The sequence below is a fragment of the Gymnodraco acuticeps genome, unplaced genomic scaffold, assembly GCF_902827175.1.
Source record: "Gymnodraco acuticeps unplaced genomic scaffold, fGymAcu1.1, whole genome shotgun sequence".
NCBI classification, from domain to species: Eukaryota; Metazoa; Chordata; class Actinopteri; order Perciformes; family Bathydraconidae; genus Gymnodraco; species Gymnodraco acuticeps.
The window spans coordinates 794,878-814,477 of record NW_022990165.1 but is presented as its reverse complement, the minus strand read 5'-3'; the positions used below and the strand labels follow the sequence as shown (position 1 = coordinate 814,477).

Below are 19,600 nucleotides of genomic sequence, written 5' to 3'. Positions count from 1 at the left end.
ATAATAACTGCGTGGTCTTTGACGTCAAACGCGTCATTACCTCACATGTTTCCACGGTAACCGTGCAGAGCTCCTAAAACTAATTAGACAAAATGACTGAGAAGAGTTTAGAGAAAATGACGAGCTTTTCCTGGGACAGAGACTCCGAGGACATGGAAGAAGACTCAGCGACCATGTTCGACGTGTTCAACAGTCAGATGAGAGAGGTTTGTGCTGCTGCAGCCTGTCATGGTGGGAGTTAGCTAGCTCACCTAGCTACTCTGCTATGTGAGGTTACTGTGTACGTTCTTTGAACGTTACTCGACAAACCCATAATAAAGGGAAACACTTTAAAAAAGGTCCAAAATAATTGCCAACAATCACTGAAGTAGCCATATTGATCACATGACATTTGTCTGCCACTTAATATATCTCAAATATAATTTAGACTTATATGAAAACTAGCAATTTACCTACAGTAAATTGAGGACACACTAAATTCAATTTGAAGGAAATGTAGACATAAAAGCCTTAGAAATAAAACATGTATTTATTAGTTTGACAAATAACTGATTTTTGAATTGATTTATTTCATTTAATTTTGTAAAATTAGTAATAATACATTCTCCTATCATAGGAGGAACCAGCTAACTTGAACCAAAACTGTTTATTCTACTGTGTCCTCTGTCCTGTGCACATCCTCCTCCTATTGGCTGTTATCACCTGAAATACAAGGCTGGGATTGGCTGTGCCTTTTTCATGCAGCCTATATATATATGTAATTGCATCCGAGTGCAGCAGGTTTGGTTTTACAGCATCTGGGGAACAATAGGTTTCTAGGATATATAAGCTTGTATAAACAGAGAGGGCACGCAGCTCGCTAAGGCTTTACTCACTCAGTGCTTGATTTGGACGAGGAGACGGTAAGATGGAAGACATTAAAGCAGAACAAAAGAAAGAGGAGGAATCTGGGAGTAGTTTATTTCACCTACTTATGACAAAGAAGACTGATCTAGAAAAGGAAGAGGTTTGTAAAAATACAGCTTAGAGTAGAGGCATGTTAGAGTTCTGAGATCTAAGTTGAATTAAGGCTAAATATCAAACAGCACATTATGTTTAACATATATAGCTTATTTGTACTTTGTGCATGTGTTCCCTCCTGTATGTGTGTGATATGTAACAAAGCACTTTCTGCTGTTGCTCTGCAGCTTTTCTAAGACTTTTCCCCGCTGTCTCCCCAGAGGATCGTGCTACAGCGGCTGATAGTGATTGCTCGGCTCCCCCACGACCTCGCTGACAGGACAGAACTTGGAGGTCAGCCAGCAATTACCTTAGAGCCACGAAGAGCGGGGGCTCGATAATAATAAGGCACTGCTATTCCACTGAGAAGATCCCTTCATCCAAATCAATGAACTAATCACCTTCTACCAATTTCATCTTGTTTTCCTTAAGGGGAGTGCAGGGTGATGGTAATTGGTGTTACAGATGTACTGATCTATGTGGAGAACCATCTATTTCTCAACTCTTAAAATGACAACAATGTGAAAAGAGCTGTGACAGACGGTCTTTTTCCCTTTGTTGGAGTTTTTACAAGCGTTCGCACCTCTATGAGAATGCGTCTGCAGGGCGTCCTGTCTGTTGGGCTTTTTCTAGTTGCTGCTTAGGAATACTGACCCATTAAAGAAAGGCTGAACTGTGTGTTAACGACAGAGACACTTTCAAGTTGTCAGGCTGCCTCATTTCTCACTTATCTGCAACAAACTGTTCCTTTGTTTGTCTCCACACAGCTCATTACGAGAGACTCAACTTTCAGCTCAGCAAACGGTATTCATGGGATCTGATGACGGGCCGGCTGTACATTTACCCATCCTGCCTGCTGCATATCATCGAAGTGAGTTTCAAGTGTCTATGAGGAAGATGTGTGTTGTGTTATCATTAAGGTTGCGTAGAAACTTAATCCACTGAATTACAAAAAATGTAATCGAATCTGAATACTTTTGGATACATTCAACCAAAAATGTAAGCTATTGCAAGTATTTTGGATTTTCAGGATCCACAGTTGGTTGAAACAAATGACCCATACAAGATTGGTGCAAACTGAAAGTGCAATGTGAGTGTTTTTACAACATTGGAGTTAATTAAATAAATACCAACATAAACCAACTAAACAAATGTATTCTAGTAATCACTGACCACTACAATCTTTCTATGCATTTGTTCAGATATAATTGCGGCTGCCTTTTATTTTTTGTATTTGATTGCTGAGTCCTCATTACTGTTATCCATTATGACTCAATATGGTGCACTTGCCTCTCTTCCAGTCATCCAGAGAGGTTCTGCTCTCTGTTCTGACGGACCTGAAAGACATGCAACACCAGACACACGGGTAATGATGCTTCATTCATCCTCACATGAAAAGTACACTTAGTTTAAGGTTGCAAAATAATCATGTATCATTTATATTATCTTCTTGTACTAAGTTAAATATTCAAACCAAAGACCCAATGTTCTTATGACTGCACAATTCCATCAAAAGGAAATATTGATTTATGTAGCACTCCTCCTTCCAAAGAGTGCTTTAAAGGAAAAAAGGAAACAGTAAAGGAGAGTGCAAATAAAAACAATAAGATCATAAAAGAATATTTAGTAAATGAAGTCATACCCTGCCAATGTCAAAGCACATAGACAAAGGTATCATGTTCGACAATGATGGAAACAGATGAATAACATACAACTGAGTGTGTTCTACCTGTGTGTGTGCTCATTTGTGAGTCGGTTTTCGACTTTATGTTTATGTGTAACTAGGTCCATAAACACCCCAGTGAGGTCACTGTAGAATAATGAAAAGTGATACAAATACCCTAAAACCAGACTGTTATATCTGGTAAACAGAACCATAAACATTGTTTCCATCTCTTTCAGTGCCTTGCTGGAAGCTCCCAGGGTTGTGTTCATGGCCCATCATCCTCAGAGCAGGCTGTTCCAACAGTGGAGCTACAAGGTGAGCTTTCATCTTTGAGGATGCATTCATATCAGTGGTGGATAGTAACACAGTACATGTACTCATGTACTGTACTTAAAGGTCCCACGTCATGCTTTTCTGGTTATTACCCGTCCCCTTGTGTGTTATGTAGGTTTTTCTGCATGTAAACGGTCTGCAGAGTCAAGAACCCTCAAAGTACACCCTGTAGCGAGTAAAACTCTAACACAGAAAATACCTGTCTATGCTGCCCCAGAACACCTCGTTGGAGATTTCTCAGTTACTTCCTGGGTATCGCTATGTAGGGATACCCAGTAGCCACGCCCAGAGAGCTCCAACAAGCCGTTTAGGACAAAGAGTGAATACACATACTATACAGAGATGCTGTATGAGAAACCAATGTGAGTTTGGAACATTGAACAATGTAAATCTATTCTAGTAGACCTCACAATGGAATTCTGATCAGTATAAATGGCCATGACATGGGACCTTTAAATACAATGTTGAGTCACTTTACCTGAGTATTCCCAGTTTATGCTACTTTGTACTCCACTACATTTAAGAAGCCAATATTGACATTTTTACTCCCCATATTTATTTGTCAGCTTTTGTAACTTACTTTTTAGGCTATATTATTAGCTAATACAACATCTAAATCAATGATTAATTAAACTTTGACATATATTTCTAGGTTAAGATATCAAGTAGCAGTATAACAAATTATTCAAATGAGCTCTTCATTTACCAGTTGTGATCAAAAGACATGAATAATCATAATAGTGACCCAGCAATTCAATATACAATTCTGAAATCGGACATTATAATACTTTTTACTTAAAGAGCCTGTGACACGAGTTTCCCCCATCATCCAAACCCATCAATTTGAGTAAATATTGTCCCCTTGAAAACCGTTACTGAACTGATTTTGGATATTTGTACTTTGATAACCATTAATCTGCCCTTCAATGTTGACCATTTCCTGGATCTTCTCGGGGATTCTTCAAGTCCCGCCAAATTACGTGTGACGTCATTGCGGGCACAGCGCTCCAGCTGCACCGTTCAGGATCCCAGCATCTGCATGTAAACGCACGATGGCGCACACAGCAGCAAGCTCAGACAGCGATGACAGTTTAATGTTGAACGTGTCTGAGAGCTCATATGAAGCTGAAGGATCGGTTTATGTTGTATCTGTTAGAAGTTTAGGAATTAGGTGCGTCAATATGGTCATGTGGTGGTGGACTGGGACTAAAAATCATCCCGGCCCACTTCAGTACCGCTAGTAAATTGTCCACGGGGGGAGTGGGGGATGTCAGGGGCGGCGGGTGCTGTAGATAGTAAATGTAAATATGTAAATATTTGTGTCACTGCATCCTGGTAAAATACAAATATAATGCAATGTCTGTGTCTTTGACATTAGCGCTGCTAAGTTTTTCGGTTCAACATACCCTGGATATGTTTGAGTAACAAACTAACTAACAACAACAAACTAACAAACGAGATCTCGCTAAACGGTCCTAGGACGCTGGTTATCAACTCGGTAAATCAAGCCAGGGTTTCTCTCACCAGCTGAGAGCGCGAGAGTCTAAGACACGAGTGGATCTGACTTTAATTACATTTGACTCGAGTGTTTCGTCAACATAATGTGTTGCTTAAAATAATACTTCTGCATACAGTATGTGACACTGTAAGTGTTGCACGGCCAGATACGGCTGGAGAAGCTGACTCATATAAGGAAATATATGATAGGCCTATATTATGATATTATATGATCGATGATCTGATTGATGATGTAATATGAATGATAAGTGCGACACGTCGGCGTCTTCTCTGTATTTCCTTTATCCTGTAATATGACTTGAGAGATTTAAACTCTGCACACTGAGTTGATCTCTTTTCTATAGATGCCGGAGGCGGGCAGCGTCAGGTAAAATAAGTTATTTAGCCTTCCCAAACCTGAGCCTCACGCGCCGCCTATGGGGGATGTGCTAGTGACTTATCCGACCGGCCCACTTCGGTACCGGCCCATCGGGATTCGTCCCGATGGCCAGTCCGCCACTTCATCCTGCCCACGTAAACTGTCAACGGGGGGAGCCTCGCTGCGGGGAAACGGTGGACCTAGTGTCCCGATCGGAGTGGGAATAATAATAATAATCCGTGCATTCTATCCATTAATTTCCCCAACATTGTGGTGAAAAAAACACACATTTTGAATCCATGTTGGTGAACAACTACAAAAAGCATCGGTTTGTTTTCTCATCAGGAAATGCAGACCGGCTCAAACAAACGATTTTTAATCATCATTCTCACGATCATTTAATCTATCATATGTTCGCCGAATTGACATGAAAGCACTAATTCATGTAGTTTCATCCACTTGAGTTTACAACTACAAAAATAATCGATTTGTTTTTATATCACATCCTACGGGAGGAAATTCAGCAGCTCTCACTACCGATTTGTAATCCTAATTTAATCATCATCTTCACCACGATCATTTATGTTTATGTTCGCCGAATTGACATGAAAGCACTGACAAATATAAATATACTGTAGTCAACTTCATTAAAACATTATTAACGTGCCTAAACTCAGTAATTCACCATTTCTACGCATGACAACACACTTTGTCCGTGTTTAGCTCTCTCGCCGCACAGTGAAGCGTTCCCGCATTGACGTCACTTCCGGCTTCCCCCAAAACTTCAAAATGAGTCGAAGGAATTTCCCCGCGATGTTCGAAATTATTGATATTTAACGGAACGATATCGCTTTTTCTTTTTTAAACTGACGGTTCGAGATTACTAGTAGCCCAATATTTCATTGCACAACAGTTGTTGGGATGCTGTCACAGGCTCTTTAAGTAAGATTTTGAATGCAGGACTTTTACTTTTAAAATGTAGTATTGCTACTTTTACTGAAGTAACACATCTGAATACTTCTCCCACACTGATTAATAGAAGAAAAAATAACACTGGGTGATACTTTAAATTGTCTTAGTATAGGTGTTGTTACAGCACCAGCCATCAGAAGCGTTCATTAACTTTCTCCACGCATTTATTTAGATTTCCCCTCTTCTATGATTTCCCTCTCTGAATTATAATCTGTATGCATGAGTTTGTTGCAGTGTTTGAGTGTTCCATGTTGTTGAAGGTGCTCGAAGCAGACCAGGTGGCAGGAGACCCTGGAGCGAAGGCTCTTGAGGATGAGGAGGAGACCACAGAAACGTTGGTGTGCACCGTTCTGTCAGGGCTGCAGAAACTGGACAAATCTAAAAAGGTGTGTTCAGTTTGATGGTCTCTTTAGGGATTGATGTACAGTATATGGAGGCCTAGAGCTGTCATTGTAGTAAATGATTCAAAAAGAAATAATTACTATAAGTATTAAATAAATGTAGCAATAAAAGCCTCAATCACTCAATAAATGTTCCTGGTCATTTACAAATAATATTAACTATTGGCTGTTAGTTGACAACATCAAGGCAACAAAATAAGTGAAAGAAAACCAGAAATAATTAGATAAAAATTGACATAATAACTTAAAATAAATATATACATTGAGTTTATTACAGTTTGTATTTATGAGAAAATGTATTCTTTAATTAACATTCACATTATTTTGGTGATTGAGGCTCTTTTTCTACTTTGCTTTCTGTCTTTTATTTTTTTATTTATCTTTTTTTATTAAGCTTTATTTATTGATTAAAATGGCAGCTTTGGTCCTCCATAGTCAGAAAAAACTAACACATTTTATTTCTTTACTTAAAAACATAAACTAAAGAAAATGTATTGATTTATTGAAGGCTGTTCCTGGGTCAGTGTGGGATGAGACCCCGGAGCTGATCGCTTCTCAGAGGGTTCTCTACAATCTGCTGGCTCGAGAGGAGCTCTTGACGCCTCAGCAACACCTTCAGATGTACAACTCACCGCTAGACATCCACATGGACTTTGGTAAGAGCAGATGATAACTATACAGAGCATCCGGAAAGTATTCATACCCCTTAACTCTTTTCACATTTTGTTATGTTGCAGCCTTATCTCAAAATGGATTTTTTTTAAAAAATGTTCTCAACATTCCACACACAATACCCCATAATGACAAATAGAAAACTTTTTTAAAGAATTTTTCACAAATGTGTTAAAAATAATCAAATGAAATATCACATGTACATAAGTATTCACACCCTTTGCTTTGCCGTTTCCACTGATCATCCTTGAGATGTTTCTATAACTTGACTGGAGTCCACCTGTGGTAAATTAAATAGATTGGACATGACTTGGAAAGGAACACACCTGTCTATATGAGGTCCCACCGTTGACAGTGCACATTAGAGCACAAACCAAGTCATGAGGTCCAAGGAGTTGTCTGTAGACCTCAGAGACAGGATTGTATCAAGGCACAGATCTGGGGAAGGGTACGGAAAAATGTCTGCAGCATTGAAGGTCCCAACGAGCACAGTGGTCTCCATCATTTGCAAATGGAAGATGTTTGAAACCTCCAGGGCTCTTCCTAGAGCTGGCCGCCCAAACCAAACTGAGCATCGGGGGAGAAGGACCTTAGTCAGAGAGGTGACCAAGAACCCGATGGTCACTCTGACAGAGCTCCAGTGTTCCTCTGTGGAGATGGGAGAACCTTCCAGAAGGACAACCATCTGTGCAGCACTCCACCAATCAGGCCTTATGGTAGAGTGGCCAGAAGGAAGCCACTCCTCAGCAAAAGGCACATGAAAGCCCCCATGGAGCTCCTAGAGGACTCTCAGACCATGAGAAACCAAATGGTCTGGTCTGATGAAACCAAGATGGATCTCTTTGGCCTGAATGCCAAGCATCATGTCTGGAAGAACCCAGGCACCGCTCATCACCTGGCCAACACCATCCCTACAGTGAAGCATGGTGGTGGCTGCAGCATCATGCTGTGGGGAGGTTTCTCAGAAGCAGGAACTGGGAGACTAGTCAGGATCAAGGGAAAGATGAATGCAGCAATGTACATGGAGATCCTTGATGAAAACCTGCTCCAGAGCGCTCTGGACCTCAGACTGGGGCGAAGGTTCACCTTTCAACAGGACAGCGACCCTAAGCACACCGCCACGATAACAAAGGAGTGGCTTCAGGACAAGTCTGTGAATGTCCTTGAGTGGCCCAGCCAGAGCCCAGACTTGAACCGGATTGAACGTCTCTGGAGAGATCTGAAAATGGCTGTGCACCGACGCTCCCCGTCCAACCTGATGGAGCCTGAGACGATCTGCAAAGAAGAATGGGAGAAACTGTCCAACGAAAGGTGTGCCAAGCGTGTAGCATCATGCTCAGAAGACTTGAGGCTGTAATTGCTGCCAAAGGTGCTTCAACAAAGTATTGAGTTAAGGGTGTGAATACTTATGCACATGTGATATTTGAGTGTTTTATTTTTAATTCATTAGCAACAATTATTTTATAACTTTTTTCACTTTGTCATTATGGGTTTTGTGTGTAGAATGTTGAGAAAACAAATGAATTTAATCCATTTTGAAATAAGGCTGTAACATAACAAAATGTGGAAAAAGTGAAGCGGTATGAATACTTTCTGGATGCACTGTATGCTTACTCATCCAACATGAATCTAATGAAAAGATCATTGTCTTTATAATAATATAATGTAATAATCTTGTTGATTTTAGCGATAATTCAAAGTGTAGAATGAAGCAAATCTGCACCAAGTAACATTTTGCTTAACTTAACAGGACAAGTGATCCGCAGCAGCCGCCTCACCACGGTTTAATGTTGTGGACAAAAGGTCAAAGGTAGGGAATCTCGTTATTTACTGTGAAACAGTTAAGGCTTCACCTTTACCTAGGACTGGTCAGTCTTGACACTTGCAAAAACAATGAGCTTGTTCCAATTGTATTCAGACATTCATGATGAACGGAGGATAAATCCTTAGAGAAAATATAAATCTGTCTGAAAAAAATCAGAAATACTTAATTATCCTGGGGGAATTTGGTTTCCCTGGCTGTAGTTCCACATTAGAATGATGACCCAATACCTGCAAAACTAATGGCCTTCCCATCAGGCTCAGCTGTACTTTGTGTTTACTGCTAATTAGCACCATGCTTAAACTCAAGATCATCAGCATGTTAGCGTTGTCACTGAGATCACGGTAGCATATTAGCATTGGCTTCAGAGAATCAGCATTTTGGCTGTAGACACAGTGCTTGAATTGGAATGAAAAAGGTGCCAGTACTCTAAAATCAGCAACTTTTTCAAGTCAATTTTATATATACAGCCCACAAACAAGAATTTGGCTACTATAATGCTGGTGGGTTTGTCTCTTTATTACTGTATATTTTAGAAAGGTTCACTGTACTTAACATTTTTTATGATAGGCAGCGGATATGGCTAAAGCTCAGTAAGGTCAATATTAACTGAAAATATAGCAATCAAAGTCTAGATCTTCTGCTGAAGACACATGAAGCAGAGACCTTTCAGGTGAGAGCCCCTCTGGTGGTGTTCAACATTAATGACAAGGAAACAAAGCTCTGGTCAGAAGCATTTTTTATAAAAAGCTTTAACAAAATTAAGTATTTCTGTACATTTTGAATGCAATCTAACTTTCCAACTCAGAAAACGAAAAAGTGCCAAAAGTCTTCTCACATGGCTGAGCTGCTTTGCAATATACTTCACCACTGAAGAATACAAATATGTATAAAGTAAACTATGATGCAATCTAACTTTCCAACTCAGAAAAATGATAAAGAGCATGAACAAAGAACATGTAAAAACAAATGCAAAATTTGCACAATCTAAAATGAGAAACTGTAACTGCAAGTAACAAAGTCTGAGCCATGGTAAAGAGTTACATTGAACACCAAGCTGATCAGATAACTCCCTGGTTGGTCTGAAGTCCTTCTATCTCCAGGATCTGTACAAATCGGCACATTATGCCAAAAGTCTTCTCACTGGGTGAGCTGCTTTGCAATATACTTCACATTGTTAGAAAAGGCTCCAGAAGGCCTTGGGGACATCAGTATCAGGGGCTGGAGCTGGACAGGCTCTTTCATCAGCACTTCTCCTTCCCTTTGCCAGCCAGGACCTCACATACTGTTCCGGATTGAACTGTCCTAGTGATGGTCCATTACATTTAATGAAAACCAGGCTGGACAGTCGGCTGACAGAGAGAGCATTCCTTTTTGCAGTAAGGATATCGTTCATGCAGCTGAATGCCCGCTCACACTCACTAGTGGAGACAGCGATGGTTCGGACTGCTTTCAGTAGAGGCTCCATGGCAGCAGGTGTACGGGATGCCCTGGTTTCCTTGTATTCGCGAAAGCCCTGAACAGTCTCTCTTCTGTCCACTTTCAGCACTTCGCACAAACGTAGCACCTCTACGTCCCCATACTGTACGTCTAACTCCTCTTCAGGCCAACTTCCAGGATGGATAACTTTCATGTCCTGGATTAGCTCCGGGCCTCCCGGCCATGTAATGGGATTTCTCTTGTGCTGACATGAGAGGAGGTTGTGGAAGTCATTCTGTATCTCAGATTCTCTACCATACTGCGGAAAAACTGACCTGCATGAATCTGTACAAGCCTGCCATTCTCACGCAGGGCAACACCCTTGAAGGACTTCTCAGCTAGAGCTGTATGAACTGTAGTCATGTGTGGGCCAGGCATGGTGATCATGGATTCAAAAACTCGTATTTCTCGAGTTAAGAGCCTATCTGCTGTAGGCAGTGTCATCTCTCTTTTTTGGAGTTGCCGAGAGAGGTCGCTGAGCTCTGTGAGCGCATCGTACATCAGTCCCAGATTGCTGACAAACGTTGCAGATGTGAGCACATCATCCAGGCCCTTGTACTTTGCTCTGTCTCTGGAATCCCTGCTCGTGTCGTTTGCAGCATTTGTGAAGTGATCATGAAGCACTCGGTAGTTTTCCCAGACTGCTCTGACGCTCCTTTCACTTGAAGCCACCCAGCGGATGGACAAAACACGCCCTATCACCAGGAGACGCTGTCCGACTGCTTGCGCACACTGCGCTAACTGCCTCTGATTTTTGGGGGAGGCATGGAACAAGGAATAGAGTTTGTCAAAAAAGATCTGGAAATGATTGAGCCCTGAGACCTCCTTGACCACATCCCCAACTGCCAGCTCTAGACGATGATTGGAGCAGTGCCACACAAACAGGCTTGGGAATTTACTACACAACTGGGTAGCAACGCCTGTTCTCTTCCCTAGCATGACTGAAGCCCCATCACATGCAAAAGAAACGAAACACTGACCTAAAAAGTCCTCGTTAAAATCTCTTCCAAGACACTCCATTAACGCCTTTGTGATGTCATCAGCCGTTGTTCCATCCAACTCGATCAGCTCCCAAAAAAAACGTTTCGGGCTCAGCATCAGCTAATGCTGAGCGTAGACACACAACAAGCACCGTTTTACCACTAATAGTGGTAGATTCATCGACCAAAACACAGAGTTTTCTTTGGTTTTCTGTAATGTCTTTTGCCATTTTTTTCTTCAGCTCATGAGCTATGTGGTCGATGATTTCGCCACAGGTTTTATTGGAGTGCAAAACCCTGCCCACGTTCAGCCCATTCAGTTTCTGTACATTCAAATCAATTGGCATGTCTGTGAATGGCCGGCTATGTTTGCCAATTTTATATGCCGTTCGAAAAACTCTGATAGTGGTGTCTAATTCAGATGTATGCATAGACTGCACTTGATGTTGAATAGTTTCACGTGAAGCAGATGTAAGGATGTCAGCAGCTTTTACATGGGCTTGTGATTCTTTATGTTCTTTGATTTTTTTTGTCAGGCTAGCTTGTTGTTTGCCCTTGTCAACACCGAAATGAGACACTGCACACTCACCCCATTCAGTTGACAGTTTCAGTCCTTGTCCAGTGTGTATTCCCAAAGATTTGACATCTCTGCATATCCGACATCCTAGCTTCTTATCTTTAAGAAGGAGCCATGCATTGGTCTTGCAAAAATATTGCACCTGGTCCGTTGTCCAGCAGTCAGGTGCATCGCTTTGCCCGGTGTTGGTGGTGGCAGTTGAGCCAGCAGCAGCTAACGTTAGAGGCTCTGGAGGAGGCGGCGGAGCTAGTGCTAATGCTAATGCACTAGAACTTGGAGCAGGAGGATCAACCAAAGAAAGCTCCCCATCAGACACAATTTCCAACACAGGCACAGCATTCTCTGTATTTGAAGTTTCTTCCGGCGACAACCGCTGTCTTTTTGCACTTTTATTAATCCACCTAACATTTTAGAAATGCTAATTTGTGACGTGACTTGCTTTCCTTCTCTCGGGGGCGTGCCTGCTCTGTTCTATCACTCTACATAGACACCCACTGGGTGGGAGTTGCACTGCATAAACACAACACACGTGCATCTAGGTATGTAAATTGTAAAGCATTAAAACATGGTTTTACTAACAGTTTTCAGTATGTTGTTACTTCGGCATTATTATTATTATTATTATTATTATTTTGAAACGTGTATTACTATTAAATCACGGTCAAATAGGTTAATTTTGACATAGTCGTTTCCACCACAGTATTTACATGGAGAAGATAAGCCCCGCCCCCTCTCCAGCACGTTCTGTTTGAATGACAGGAGTAAACAGCTGACAGCCGCTGTGAAACTCCAGCGGTTAGAGCGATGAGAATGTCCGTTCGGCACCTCATGACGCATCTACTGAGTACCGGGCGGCTGTATATATATATATATGGATGTATAATAAGAACGGCGGGAGAGTGTTGAGTACTGGCACGGTGCATGAGTACCGGAGTACCGCCAGCATGCCGGTACTGAGCAAGAAGTGCCGGTACTCCATGGGTCAGAACCAGAAGTGCCGGTACTGCGTACCGGTGAGTACCGGCCCAATTCCAGCACTGTGTAGACACTGAGTCTTGTTGTACTTTTCTCTGCATGCTGCAATCTTTGCATGCAGCACAGTTTGGTTTTAACATGACAGCTGTGTGTTTGAGGTTTAACGTTTAGCAGAGCATGTGAAATGTTCATCTTAGAGGTCTTCATGCTAGGTGCATTTCAGTGCTGTCACTGTCAGAGACTTGACATTGTGATTTACCTCGCAATTCAGAAACGTAATGGAGTGTTTTATGCCTCTGCAGAATGTTTGGCCTTCACTGAACTGCCTTGGATGGGACTGAAGGCTTACTGGAGGAGAGAAATCCCCGTGACAGTTTGATACCAACATGTAATATACTGCAGCTTTGTATGTGAAATAACAGTGACACCACATTTGCAACAAAGGCACAGAAACTCCAGGTAATATAAAAACATTTTTTTTAATAGTTTCAACATTCGGATGAGGTTAATTTTAATTCTATCTTACTGTACACTGTGTTCCACTTGGTGACCGGGAGATAGCTCGTCCAAGAAAAAGGCATTTCCTTACTCCAAAACTTTAAAGAGTCCACTACAGTTTCACACAAATCACTTTGAAGTCTCAAAAGATTCCTTGATCACTCATGTGTTCCCTTTTTATTTTGGCCCCCATTAATTGGAACATAAGGAAAAACAAGGAAAGATTGGAGAAGGATGTTTGCAATGGCTGCATGCACCACAGTGTCATCTACAATAGTTTGGGTTCAAACAAATGCAGCATGGTTTTTTCTTGCTTGCTATATGATTTTCTTGAACTTTTCTAGAGATTGTAGTCCTTTTGAAAGTGTAGTTTTCTGGGCACAAACATAACGACAGCTTGATTTCCTGACAGTGATCTCTGTTCTGAGCCAGATGTGCTTTTCTTATTTGCTATAGACACTGTATAAACACAGAAGATACATGGGGGAAACAGTAAATCATGATGGTTTCAAAACAAACTGGTGGAAAGTTGACTAAAAAAGGTCAGAGGGCACCACTAAATTCTTCTTTTATAAAGGTTGATCTATTCACTTATAAAAAATAAATACAAGCACATTTATATAGGACCAAAGATGAGACACATTTCATAGGCATGGTTTAAAAAAGCATGCTGCCGAGTTTCACACATCGAATCAAACGCCCCCCACACCTCCCGACCCAAAACTGACACTTTTGATCAATTACCCCACCACCCTCTTTTACTTGAGAATATGTCCACAACACAAACAGTCTGCCTTCATCACGACCCATGAGGTGAACATCGTCTATCACCAATACATTCCACCTATTCATGTAAAAAAAGGCCTTTCGTCTTTTTAGTGCTCAAAGGGCATGCTTGCAAAAGCTGTAATACTGGAAACTGTCTCCCGGCTGTCTCTTGCTCGACAGGGTTATTGTTAATAAAGTTGTGTTTGATGAATACTGTATGTACAAGCCTTAATCTGAAACCCTTTAGTACAAAACGAAGAGCAGCACACTGTAACACAGAAATCCAGACAAAGACAGGACACACCATTCACTTCAGCACAGCCAAAATGCAACAATTACTTTCTAAAGAAAAGAAAAAGAAACCCCTATTTCTAAACACTGGCATAGATGCTGTGTTGATTTAAGGGTCGGATTGAATCATTGGTGTGAATTGTAGCACAGCTGAAACATTAGGTCGATTTTTTTGATTGACAGAAAGTGTTATCTTGATAACAGGTTAGAGCAGAAATGCCAGACATTTTATCGGGAAAAAAAAAGTGTTATTCACAGCCCTTAAATATCCTGTTGTTTCTGTGCCTGGGAAACTTTTTTTGCAGGTTCTGATTTGTTCTTTTTTTATCTTTCACATATCTATCTAAGGTAACTGTAAAGATCTTAGTTTTTGTTTCGCTGTCAAACTAAAAGACAGCGGTGCAACGGTTTCATGCAGAGTCTCTTTTAACCTCTCAAACCCCCCTGCGTTACAGCTGCAGGTTGTTCGGACAAGCTTTGTGCAAGCCCACAGAAAGGTATTTGACATTTTAAACAAGATCCGCACATTTAGACAAATATCAAATATGCTGGATTCTCTGTTGGAACATCTTGAATTCTCCATTTGAAGAAATGTAGCATCATGTAGCTGCGAAGATGTGTTAGAACAAGCTAATACAGAAAGGCAATATTATTCAACTGCAAAGCTAAAATGAGGGTTCAAGAGGTTAATTCTTATCTGCAACACAAGCACGATCAGCAGGTTATATTAAGTAAATCTAAATCTAGATTAACCTTGAGCCTAACGTTTTTTTTGTGTGTGAATGTGGCGATATTGTGCTAGAACCAGCGACATATTTTTCAATGCAGTATTTTCATATATCTATATATATATATTTGATTTCTCCCCTGCCACTATATCCAGAACTGGTATGTACAGCGGCTCACTATTTACAAAAGTCCTGTAAGTGATATTTGAAAGATAGAGGGCGGAGCAGCACAGTGACTTTGAGGCCATGTGTAGTGGATGTTTTCAGGACATTATGGAGAGTCAAATCTGGATGGGTCAAAGTGAAACCCCCCACAAGGCAAATGGCAAACTGCTGCTGTCGAATGCAAACCTTGTTACTCCAGTTTTATTGATTTTCAAGTTTTCTGCTTCCTGAAAAGGTTTCGATGCGACAGCAGGGAAATTCTGGTCCCATGTTTAGTTTTTTTGAGATGAGATTCATGTGTAGTGGAAACAATCACAACTCTTCAGACCTAGTAAAAAGTATTCAGAAATATATCTGTATAAATACTCTCATTAAAATAAACACATACATATCTTTGCACTTGCCTCTGGTTCACTTATATCGACCGAAAATACCAGCATCATCAGACAGGGGTCTGGGGGGGGGGGGCTGCCAGAGAGAAAGGTGTGCTTGTTTTTGCCTCTGAGGCTGCAGGCGACAAAAATAGCACCTTTATTTCAGGGAGTGTGACTGTTTTCAGTTGAGATACGATAGGACGTTATTACACCTCAGGGCAGGAGGATGAGATCTCATCCCGCTCAGCTGAACAACACCTCGCTGGGAGGACTCTGCAGAGGTTTGGCGTCACAGAGGGAGCCTGAAGTGTGCCGTCGGAGTGTCACGTGAATGGTGATGCTGCTCTGTGACGCTGGATGAGTTAACAGGAGTTGGCTCACAAGTTTACCTTATCAACTTTCAACTTTGATATGTCAGTGTTGAGTTTACAGTCTTTGTCACTTGTCTGTTGAATGCCTGATCTTTATTTTGAATACAATATTTTCTAAAAAGACCCTTTGATTTTACTTTTCATAAATGTGTGTCTTCCTATCATAATTCACAATGGTTGTGTTCCTTGCTTTATCATTTGCTATTCAAATGTTGTCATCACTTAGTGGTTGACTCTTCATATTTATTCCAGCAGTATGACATAGGGCCCTGTGGAGTTTTTGATCAGTAGCAGCGCTTTGGGACTACATTTTGAGGTACAGGTGGATACAGATGATATTTTCACTTAGCTTCAATCATTTCAAAACAGATTTACTTATTATCATTTAGATTGATATTGAAATTGCGACATTATTCACGATATTGGAGGGGATTCTTTTTTCAATAACTAAATCATCACATTTTGTTATTTGTTCTGTAACAAAGATTTTCCAAAAAACATTATCATCAAGATACGTTTTGTATGCCAGGACATCTCTACAGCACCACAATACAGTGACATGTTAAAGATATTATATTGACACATATAACAAATATTTAAGTCCAAATTACGATTTCAGCTCTTATTTGCACAACTGATTCAATGAAGGTGGGACACAAATAACAGTCCCCTGCCGATCTTGTGCAATTCCACTGATTTGGTGGTCATCAATAAGCCCTCAGAAGCAGAGAAGTAGAAAACTGCAAGGACATAGACCTCGCACTCTTCTAAAGGAAGGATATGCTTTCAATCGCTTTGCTTGTGTCTGGTGAGAGACACAAAATGTGAACGTAACTTCTGTTCATTTACGAGAAAACTCCACAGGACACCTCTAAGGAACGTCCATCCCACAGAGCAGGAGCCGCGGTCCTGCCAATAGATAACAGCTTCATAATTATTCATTTCAGCAAATGTCCCCGTGGCACACTCCAGGCATCATGGACTCTCTGTGGACCCTGCTCCACAGTCTGCAAACTGGAAATGACTTATTACATGGAGTTTTTCATTTCCCAGCCTGTTTGCAAAAGCCATCCAAACCCTTTCAATTTGTACCTGTATGTATCTCATATGTTGAATAGAGTTCTGACAGCATCTACTGTATGCTATCTGGAGGAAATTGTATCGTTATAGCTCTCCTTTAGATACAAAATAGGATTTGATCTGATTTAAAACCTTAATTGTATATATTCTGAAAATGTACAATATAAACAATAAATATTCAGTGATTGATATCCTGATTGATGTAAATACAGATGAGTGTGATTGTTTTGTTTTTTACCTCTTTGCAACCTGGTCGTTTCCTAAATCTCTAAAACATGCATTCCTGTTTAAGCGCCACAACACCAACAGTGCAACATCAGATAGTACAACACACACACACACACACACACACACTTTCCAAAACGACATACTGGCACACTCACAGTGAACGCTCAGGCGGGACACATACTCAGGGTTGTTGCCTCCACAGGCATTTCAACTGATACCCCTGAGGGATGAAGAGGAATGTGAGATGGGAAACAAACAGGAGGAGGCAGATGTACAGTACTTCTTAAATTCACTCAGGAGGAGCAGCAGCAGAGCGCACTCATCCCTCCCAGCAGCCTTTAATAACACATTATGTAACAACTCCAGAACATGTAGTGCATTTCCACTTCATGTAATAACAGCAGCATTTGGTCAAGTCAACAGCTTGAATGCAAAATGTAAAACATTTCCCCGCATTTTGATGTTAATTATTATACTAAAGTGGTATTTGCAAAAATATTAAGCTATTTTATTGAATGAAATGTAAAAGATACATTATATAATAACCAATTAAGTCTTCATCTGTTCTTTAAAGACGGCTAAAATTACATTTGTAGATTTGACCAATGACATAAAATCTACCTAACTAATTGTATATTTGCAAATGAGTCAGGATGCATATTAGACTTTTTTGGAATGAAGACGTGCATTTAGGTTTGTAATACTTAGATAATGTATTATTACATATTAATGAATAAAAGGGTTCCGGGTTTTCGTGATAAACGTATTCGTTATAAAATGCGGAGAAATTAATTACATTTTGTGCTCAGGCGGTTTTTTACAAAATGTTGCGGATTATTACAAAATGACACAAAAATGTGTGAAATCTTTCCTGGTTGTTAAATATTGTGTTATTACATAATGCCTTTTCCAGTCTCGTGTGTGAAGTTAAAGGCAATATTGCAAGTGAATCAAATAAGACAAAAGACATTAAAATAAAAACAAACAGTAAACACAAAATGTCAAAGTATGTGTCTGATTAAAAGTCCCCTGACAACATTGTCGCCATCGCCTCGTGTGATCCGGATTTATTTTGGGTATCTTTTGTTGTTTTCTCACAGTTTCACCCCTCTGGAGCACAGTGAGGTGTGACGATGAGATCCAGAGCGAGGCTGTAAGCAATCCAGTGGGAGAAGTGAAAAGGTCAATGTATGAGTGTGTGCCAGGGGAGGAGGGGGGGGGGGGGGGGGGGGGGGGGCTCAGTGGCGTCATAGCACTGTGCTTTCAGACTCTTCCTCCGACTCGGCTTTGAAGCCCGTGGGTTCACGCAGTGCCACCGAGTTCCTGAAGGGGGAGATGTGGGGCAGGTCGAAAATACAGTTCAGTTCCACGTCGATGATGGGGATGTCCAAGTTGCAGAGACAATCTGGCAGGGCCAAAACACAGACAGGAAATCAGTGAAAGAGAGTGAAATGACAATACTGTTGATGTGGGTGAAAGAAAGCTGGATGATGGTACACACAGCAGGTGGGTCATTATAAACTCAGACCATTGAACCAAAACAAAGCATGAAAGGGGTGCACGATTTACAAGGTGCACAGTATGTCATGGGGGTGTCTGCATACTTGCTTTTGGCCATGTAGTGCATTCATTTGAATTAGTTCAAATAGATAGTAAAGACTTTTTTAACTTAACTTTTCTTATCACAATACTGAGTTCAATGCTCGCCCAGCGCAACAGAAATGATTACAATTACCTAATTTTATATAGTTCCATGCAAGGCGAAAATATACTGACGTTTAATCCTTATAGCATGAGTCAAGCTTTAGGAACCGTAGATCCCACGATGCTAATATCTGTATCGACTCATCCCCTATCTATATACCCATTGCTAACACCTGATTCAGACATGATCAATGATCAATATAAAAAGGCTAGTCAATCCAGTGAACACTGTCGGACCCAGACCATGAGATCAGTGTAGTCATCCTTGTGTATGAACTAATATATTGACCTCAGTTTTGATGCAACAGTGTAACACATGTGATGAAGATCTGCACAAACAGGAAGTGTGCAGACTGAACAGCGATGGTGAGGGCAGTGAGGCACAACACTGTGGAGTTGGAGGGGATGGTATGGGGGGGCATCTGGAGCAGGGCATTATGATTGGGAATCCTGAGGGCAGAGAAGGTTGGAGGTTTTTGGCGACCGCCCCGGTCTGTTTAGCCATGCATCGCATCGATCTCAGCCGCCATGCAAAGGCTGAAACAATGGGTTAAAACTGGTCTGAGGACAGCTGCTGTATAGAGTGCTGCAGGATGACTCCTAAAACCTGGAAATGAGTCAGCGCTTTGCACTTCAGGTTC

At 41.0% G+C, this 19,600-nt stretch overlaps 2 protein-coding genes across 15 annotated transcripts in view; one reads left to right on the top strand and one right to left on the bottom strand.

Annotated features, from left to right (window-relative positions):
• The first annotated feature begins 42 nt into the window (after positions 1-42).
• LOC117547042 (testis-expressed protein 47-like) lies at positions 43-16,071 on the top strand. 2 transcript variants are annotated; one of them, XM_034217489.1, is made up of 9 exons: positions 43-206; positions 1,221-1,293; positions 1,767-1,870; positions 2,301-2,365; positions 2,902-2,980; positions 6,107-6,232; positions 6,756-6,903; positions 8,670-8,729; positions 13,055-16,071. In XM_034217489.1, the coding sequence occupies exons 1-8, from the start codon at positions 93-95 to the stop codon at positions 8,705-8,707; spliced, it is 747 nt and encodes a 248-aa protein (XP_034073380.1). In that variant the 5' UTR covers positions 43-92; the 3' UTR covers positions 8,708-8,729; positions 13,055-16,071. The 2 variants fall into 2 exon arrangements, with proteins under 2 accessions (XP_034073380.1, XP_034073382.1); XM_034217491.1 differs by lacking the exon at positions 43-206 and adding an exon at positions 767-1,006.
• LOC117547039 (rho GTPase-activating protein 44-like) overlaps positions 13,213-19,600 on the bottom strand; it is a 95,874-nt gene continuing 89,486 nt past the window's right edge. For 9 of the 13 annotated variants that reach the window (XM_034217478.1, XM_034217479.1, XM_034217475.1 and 6 more), the window contains one exon: positions 13,213-18,660. In XM_034217478.1, coding sequence (XP_034073369.1) covers positions 18,503-18,660 — 158 coding nt within the window. In that variant the 3' untranslated portion in view covers positions 13,213-18,502. The remainder of the gene's footprint in view (positions 18,661-19,600) is intronic. The other 4 variants (XM_034217481.1, XM_034217485.1, XM_034217488.1 and 1 more) reach the window with 2 other exon arrangements.